This window comes from Acomys minous, assembly GCF_964271855.1.
Source record: "Acomys minous genome assembly, chromosome: 9".
Classification (NCBI taxonomy): Eukaryota; Metazoa; Chordata; class Mammalia; order Rodentia; family Muridae; genus Acomys; species Acomys minous.
This window is the reverse complement of record NC_140490.1, coordinates 95,571,126-95,579,004: the sequence shown is the minus strand read 5'-3', so window position 1 is coordinate 95,579,004 and position 7,879 is coordinate 95,571,126. Positions and strand designations below refer to the sequence as shown.

At 44.2% G+C, this 7,879-nt stretch overlaps 1 protein-coding gene across 1 annotated transcript in view; it reads left to right on the top strand.

The window, feature by feature from the left end:
- LOC311605533 (uncharacterized protein) overlaps positions 1 to 7,879 on the top strand; it is a 77,139-nt gene that overhangs the window by 34,588 nt on the left and 34,672 nt on the right. The window contains exon 5 of the mRNA XM_084796157.1: positions 6,305 to 6,415. Coding sequence (XP_084652283.1) covers positions 6,305 to 6,415 — 111 coding nt within the window. The remainder of the gene's footprint in view (positions 1 to 6,304; positions 6,416 to 7,879) is intronic.

Below are 7,879 nucleotides of genomic sequence, written 5' to 3'. Positions count from 1 at the left end.
TCAGGTCTACTCGTTTGTGTTGCCATCACATTGAATTTATGAAAGGCAGCCTGGATTTATCACCCATCGCTGTTACTCCAAAGCCATAATTTTCTAGTCTCTTGGCTGCCTGTGAACATTTCTGATAAAATGTGCAGCTCTCCGAACCTTCATATCACGGATTTGTTTAAGATCTTAAATTATATATTGCTGAGATCCAGGAAGAGGGTGAGAAACCTCTGGTGGCTGCAGTTCTGACTGAAGTAAGGGCAGCATTGCAAATCATCACACAGCTTTAATCACACCACCTTCAAGATTCGTCTGTGCCCTAAGTCTCTACCTTTCTTAGTCATGTAGTCCAACACCCTGAGAAGGTGACCTCTACCTTGAAACTGCTGGTGATCTTTCCAGCATCTATCCTGGGCTGCCCTCTCTCCAACTCTATATCTAACCTTCTTAGATCACGCATCCCTCTCCTGGGAAATCTTGAGTGTGCTGTGCCTGGTATTCCCAAACTCCATCTCTTCCCAGATCATCTCCAATTCATCCTTTATGTTTCATCGTCAAATGTCACAGACTCTGAAACCTTCTCTCTTTAACTCGGCTCTGACCACTGTTTAATATCCCACTTTCTGTATGCATTCTAGTTTGGAGTGTGCATGCTAGATTTTTTATTTCAGTGTAAGCTTCTAAAGATCAAAGGTCCTTCTTCATTCGCACCTTGTTCCCTCTGATGTCATTTGTATAGTGCTTCAACCATAGCAATACCCTAGTAAATGACCTTTTGATGTGTGACACTATTCCTGGGGAGATGGAACACAAGCATCTCTTCACTGCAGATAGAGAACCAATGACACACCCAAGGAAGAACACCACTGTGGTGGCTGTTCTTGGTTGTCACCTTGACTACCTATGGAATTAACTCAAACCCAAGCATCAGGGTTCACCTGTGAGGTATTTTTCTTAATGAAGTCATTTGTGGTGTAACTTTTGACCTGGATTTTTTTTCTTTTTTTCTTTTTTCTTTTCTTTTTTTTTTTCTTTTTTTTTTTTGGAGGCAGGAAGATGCACCATTAATACAGATCTTTTGAGGTGGGAAGATTTATCTTTAATCTGGGCCACAGCTTCTGCTGGCAGTCTGTAGAAAGGACATGGAAGAAAGACGCTTGCTCATTTGCTCTCACTGGCAAGTCCACTTCTTTGGAAATCGACAGAACAACTACTAGATTCCTGGACAGCCATTGTTGGTCTAGCTGCACCACAGTCTGTAAGCTGTTCTAATAATTACCTTTTATATATGTATGCATTTATTTTATATACATATTCAGCGTATATGTATTTGTTTTATCAGATCTGTTCCTCTTGAGAACCCTGGCTAGTGTGGAAATTGGTACCAGGGAGTGAGTAGTGCTGTGACAGGCCTGACCATGCTGCTTGTTGGCAGAATGTGGACTTTGGGTCAGGTATGAAATTAACCACTTTAATTGAGGCTTAATGGGCCATACCAGTAGACCATCGAAGACAGTAGTAGACTATTGTGGACTGGCTTAAGAGGTTGCAGAGGAGGAGACTATTAGTAAGTAGCCTTGAGACATCTCCTGTTGATGTTTTGATGAAGAATGGGGTTGATTTCTGCACTCGTTAAAAAAAAAAAAAAAGAAAGAAAAGAAAAGAAAAGAAAAAGAAAGAAATTGCCTGATGCTGAATTGAGTTTTTGGGCTAATGTCAGTGGCAGAAGAGATTTCAAGACAGCCTAGTATTGACTGTGTCATGTGGTTATTAGTTGTCATTGTTATGTCGATCTATAAAGGAAAGGAGCAAGCTGGACACAGAGAAGTGCAAAATGTACAGTCTGAGGAGAGAAGGAGCACCAGGAAGTGTCATGGCACTGAGTCCAGGGCTCAGGGAGACAAAAGGGTTAAAGAAAAGCAAGGTGCTAAACAGAATAAAGATGAGGGCCAGGTCCCACCAGGCTAAGCTTCTTACTTGTGAAAAGGAATCAAAGGCAAGCATAAGCAGTTGAAGGAAAGCATTAGCAACAGAAGCTGGTGCACATATAATTGAACAAGGAGGTTGAGTGTCAGCACCATCAAATAACACAACTTTGTGGTTCTGGTTTAAGAGTCAAGGATACGGAAAAAGAGTTGAGGACTCTTCCTCCATGGCTAGGGAAAACCCGAGGCCAGACAGGGTTTAGTCTGGTACCTCCTCACTATGCTCTTTTTCCTCCTTTTGGAATGGTAATGTATATCCTGTGCCATTATATGTCGGAAGTATATGATCTGCCTTTTTGATTTTTATAGGGGCTTACAGTTAAGAGAACGCCGTGAATCTCAGAAGAGACTTTGAACTTTGGACTTGTAAACTGCGCTGAGACTGCGATAGACTGTGGGGACTTTTGACATTGGGTTTATAATCATTTTTGCATTCTGCGTTGTGATATGGTTACAAGGCTTATGGGGGCCAGGGAGTGGTGTGTGGTGGTTTGGATAAGAACGGACCCCATAGGATCAAATGTTTGAGTGCTTAGTCACCAGGGAGTGGCGCTACCTACCAGAGAAGGATTAGGCATGGCCTTGTTGGGAGCAAGTGTGTCACGAAGGGGGAGGGAGCTTTGAGGCTTCCAAACCCATTCCAGGCCCAGTCTTTCTGTCTCTGTCTCTATCTCTCTGCCTATATATCAGCATGTAGCTCTCAGCCAGCCCTCCAGCACCTGCCTGAGTGCAACCATACTCCCTGTAGTGATGATAATGGACTCTGAAACTGTAAGCAAGCCTCCAATTGAATGCTTTCTCTTATAAGAGCTTGCCCTGGCTGCCGGGCGTGGTGGCACACGCCTTTAATCCCAGCACTAGGGAGGCAGAGGCAGGCGGATCGCTGTGAGTTCGAGGCCAGCCTGGTCTACAAAAGCGAGTTCAGGACGGCCAGCCAGGACTATAAGAGAAACCCTGTCTTGAAAAACAAACAAAACAAACAAACAAACAAACAAACAAACAAAAAAAGTGTTTGCCCTGGTCATGGTGTCTCTTCACAGCAATAGAGGAAGACAATTACGAAACTCCAGCTAGGAGAGTCAATGAGTTTTTGAGTGTTACTTAGAGGCATGGGCATGAGGGTTTATGTGAGGAGTGGATAAGGTCCCAGGTAAATGGGTACTGTTGACAAGAACATGGCCATGTCAAGGATGCCAGTGCCTCAGACCCATGGGACTCACAGGGTGTCAGGCTTAGGGGACTAGCAAGGCCTTCCCCTGTTCTAAGAATGGATGTTGACAATGTGCACATAAGCTATCTACCACAGTTGACTGGTTCCTGGCGACAGCAACCTGAGATTGCGCTCCTACAGAGATGCCCTGTGGAGGTTAGCTCACCTTCCTCCTCTTCATTTAGCTGAATGTGTTGTATGAACTGAGTTTCCAGGCTGCTGATCAGCCTCCATCAGAGCTCACAGCTCACCTGAAACCACCTTTTCTGCACACGTGTCTGTTGTTTCTTCATTACCTATTGCCCTAAGTCAGGTCAATCCCAAAGCTGTGCAGGTCTCTGCAGGGTTACTTACAAGGCCAGGGATGATTCAAATACAGCGGGATCACCAAACCACATCACCATATGGGTAAAAGCTGGATCCCTGGAGCTCACTGTATAACTCACAGGGAGCCTAAGAGGTTGGAGGTTATTTTCCATGTAGCTCAACTGGGCGCTGTTTTCTAGGCAGCTTGGCTGGTCTTTGTCATCTCAGAAGTGCCTACTGCTTAAACAACTTTGGGGATGAGGAGTCCGCATGAATCTGGTTAGTTTCAGGGACATCCTGAGATTTCTGAGTTGTTTAGTTCCTGAGCCTTAATAAGCCTTCTTTAGAACCTTTTCTGTTTGTTTTGTTTTGTTTTGTTTTGTCGAGACAGGGTTTATCTGTGTAGCCTTAGCTGTCTTGGAACTCACTCTGTAAAGCAGGCTGTCTTGGAACTCACAAAGATTCACTTGCCTGTGCCTCCCTGAGTGCTGGGATTAAAGGTGTGCACCACCACTACCACTTGGCTAGAATCTCTTGGGTTTTAGGAAGTTTCCATCTTGTGAGAATACTGCTACTCAACACCTTCGTAGTAAATAGCATTCAGGCCAAGTATGGTGACACATGCATATAATCACAGCACTTGGGAAGTAGAGGCAGGAGGAACAGGATTTTAAGGTCATCCTTAGTTTCATAGTGAGCTTCAGGCCAGTCTGAACACTACATGAGTCTCTAACAAACAAAATACAAGACAAAAATAGCATTAGGTTGAAGATTGTGATCTACAGAGAAAGAGCCAACCTTATGCTATTTAAGGTGTGGTTTTACAAAAGGGAACAGTAGCACAGTTACTTAGGGGGAAGTACCTGGTTACATTTACATAGGTAGCTATATTGCAGAACTCTTAAAGAACCTTTAATATGCTAATTGCATGGTATGCTAATGAGGCTGTCTCAGAAAACACGTACTAACCATCATATTTCATAATCCTTTTTGACCAAAGAACTATTTCTATGAAAACACTTTAACATGTGTAATATTGGACAAGGAAGGGTCAATCTCCTGAATTTAGTGTTATAGTCTGTCTTTATATGGTGCCCTCTGTTACTTTCACAGTTAAAGCTATTTAGTTATTTTTCTGAATATTGTGGACTTCTCAGGAGAAGAAAATTAATGTTTTCTATTTTTTACTCCTAGACATAATTGTTTTGGGTGTTTTGTGTATGTGTGTTTGTAAACTGCCAAAATTCATCAAATACACTGTTGGCTTTGGCTAAGAGTTGTGTATGGTTCAGGAAAACGCTGGCTGATTTCCATGAAGCTTGTAATGATAAAAACGTAGGGCTTCATCAAACATCTTGGGAGGAATATGCAAAGGCCTTTAAGGAGCAATTTTCCTGAAGTCATCCCCACTCAGATTATATGTCAACCTACACCCCCACAAACACACCCCCGCCCCCCACCCCCACACACCCCTTTTAATGATTTGTGAATGATTAGCCCTTTCCCTGTATTGATTTATCTGCTTCACAGATCTTTCTGGGGATACACAACTTGAAAAAAAATAAAAGTTAGGTCGGTGCGCGTTCAGAAGTCTCTCCCTTACAGGAGGTCAGTTACCTCCAGCAGTTAGCAGGGCTATAATTGCCTGTACAGTGGCTGAGATGAGATCAAATTTCAGAGCAAGAGGCGTTACAGAAATCTCTTAAGTTGAAGCAAAACCTATGATTTTTTTAAATGAACTTTGGGGTGCCTAATTAAGCAGTTGGTAACAAACATGATATTCCCAATGTCAAGGTCATGATTATTAAGTACACTCAAGCTGGCTTTTTCTGAGAAGCTCACTGGCACATGGGACACTTCTCCATGGTCCCCAGTACTATGTTCCAGCAAACAGCATGGGCTTTGGGTGGATTTTTTTTTTTTTCAGTTGACTGGAAGAATTCTTGTCCTCTCAAATATAGCTACTAAATACACAGGACTACTCCTGTGTGAACCTGGTAAATCTGTGGCCGAACATTCATTTCCTTTAAAGAGGTATTAAAAGAAAGGCCACTGTGCTCTTTTTGATGTCTTTCCTCCCTTCCCCCCCCCCCCCCGCTTTGTCTTGTGTTAAGCTTTACCACCAACATATTTGAATTATATTTATTTTTTTTAAGACAAAATAATTTAAGTATGGCGGCTGGTAGAGAGTGGTGGGCTACAAGATAAATCAAACGTGTTAATATTTAATTGAGAATACGGAACACAAACAAGCTTGTGGTCTACAATATATTGTGATGTCACTAACGGTGAAGGATCTTTATTTTTTTTTAACTACACACTCTCCATTCTTTATGCCAGATAATATTATACACACTAGGTCTTCAACACATTTCTATAGGTTTTTTAGCAAATCAAATATTAGAACCTGTTTTTATGTTAGGGAGAACAATGTACACACTCATAAACCGGACACACACATGTGCAAATAAGCACATAAACACATTTATATCAACACATTTGGCTTGCACATTCTCTGTCGATAGAATTTGCAGTATATGTCAGCTGTGGTAGAGAAACCTAAATACCCATGATTCAAACAAGTTCATAGTTTGTTCCTTTGTCATGAAGTCAGAGGCAGCACAAGGCAGTGAATGCCGAGCTATGATACTGGCAGATAATTAGGCTCTCTGTAGCTCCTGCAGCACAGGTGAGAGAATGGATTGGTGCTGCATGCTGCTTAGCCACGTGAAAAGTCAGTCAGTCAGTCAGTCAGTCAGTCAGTCAGTCAGTCAGTCAGTCAAGAGCCACTGATTGAGCATTTGCTGTTTTCCAGACGCTGGCCACACAGAGAAAGTCTCTCTGCACTCTACCTCACGCCATTGGAACTCACAGACACACCCTGATGAGCGGAATTGCAGGACTCTGGGATACGCCCTGAGTGGAGGTAGGTTGAGATGGAAGGCTGATGGGTCACTAAGGTAACCTTGGACACCTGTGGAAGTCAAGCCTCATCTCGCAGGCGCTGAGGACCCACAGAAAACTTTGGTCAAGGGGCTTATCTGCCCCAAGTGGGGCTTGAGGAAAACAAGCCTGACGTGCACAGGTGAGCTGGGAGGGAGCCAAGAAGACTTGACCTGAGATGCTGACTCATATGGATTCCAAGCAGTGGCTTAGGACATGCCCGCAGAGGGGAAGTCGGTAGTCTAAATCCTATCTCCATCCCTGAGTGATGTGTTGGGCATATTCTTTGTCTTCATATGCTTGGACTGTCATCACAAGATGCCATAAATCTGGGTAGCTTAATAAAAGCCTCAGCTCTAGGGGCTGAGAAATGCAAGGTCTAGGTGCCTGCTGACTCGTTTCCTGGTGAGGGCCTCTTGTTGGTTCGCATCTCATCTTCCCTCCCTGTTCGGTGGTCGGAAGAGAATAAATCCTGGTGCTCTTCTTGTTTCGCTTGCCAAACGTTTCTGAGATAGCGTCTTGCTATATAACCCAGGCTGACCTTTGAACTTGTACCCCCTCTGCTTCAGTCTTCCAAGTGCTGAGATGACAGGCACGTGCCACCCCAATCACTTTCCTTTTTTTTTTTTTTTCTTTGTATGAGGGTATCAGTTCTATTGGCTAAGGATCCTGCCCTGATAAGCCACCTCACTTAATTATTGTCGCTGCATCACAGGCCCAGTTCCAAATATAGACACAGTGTTGGAGGCGCAGGGTCTCACACTGTGAGTTCTGGGGCTACGGATGCCCAGTCCATTGCATTCTGCATAGCCGACTATGACTTTCTCATCACTGACCTGGAAGGGCTATCAGGAGGATGTTCACAAATCTCAGTGGCGGACACATGGGAAGTATGTAAAATCTGGAAGCCAGAAGACGCTGATGAGCCAGGCATCTCAGTGGAAAAATTTCAGACTTGGGTAACAGAGACAGAAGATCAAGGAGAAAGAGAGGACACAGGGGTGATGCTGAGGACCTGAGCCAAGGTGGTGGGGATGGGGGGGGGCAGCGGAGGGGAGAGGAGGGAGATGACATCAACTGATGGGAACAGGAGCCCCTGGGCAGCAGCCAGTGCTTGATGAAGCTGACTGTAGTTGTGATGCCTAGGTGAGGTGGCTGCATATGCGAGTGGAAATTTCCGGCCGACAGTTGGGGTTTGTTTCCAAAAGACGATGTATGGCTGCTAAGGACGGCTCCTGAGGCGAGGGAGCGGGAGTGGGGGGGTTGGGGGGGGCAGGATACTGAGTTGGAAGAGGGTGAGATTTAAGAGGAAAGGAACAGAATGCAAATGAACCTGTACACATCCAATACAACTGGAGGCTGTGGCCTAGGCAGGGAGGAATTTAGCTTTAGAATGTTCTTTGGTTGAACAAATGAATAGGAAGAAGCTACAATGGCACGAGGGGTC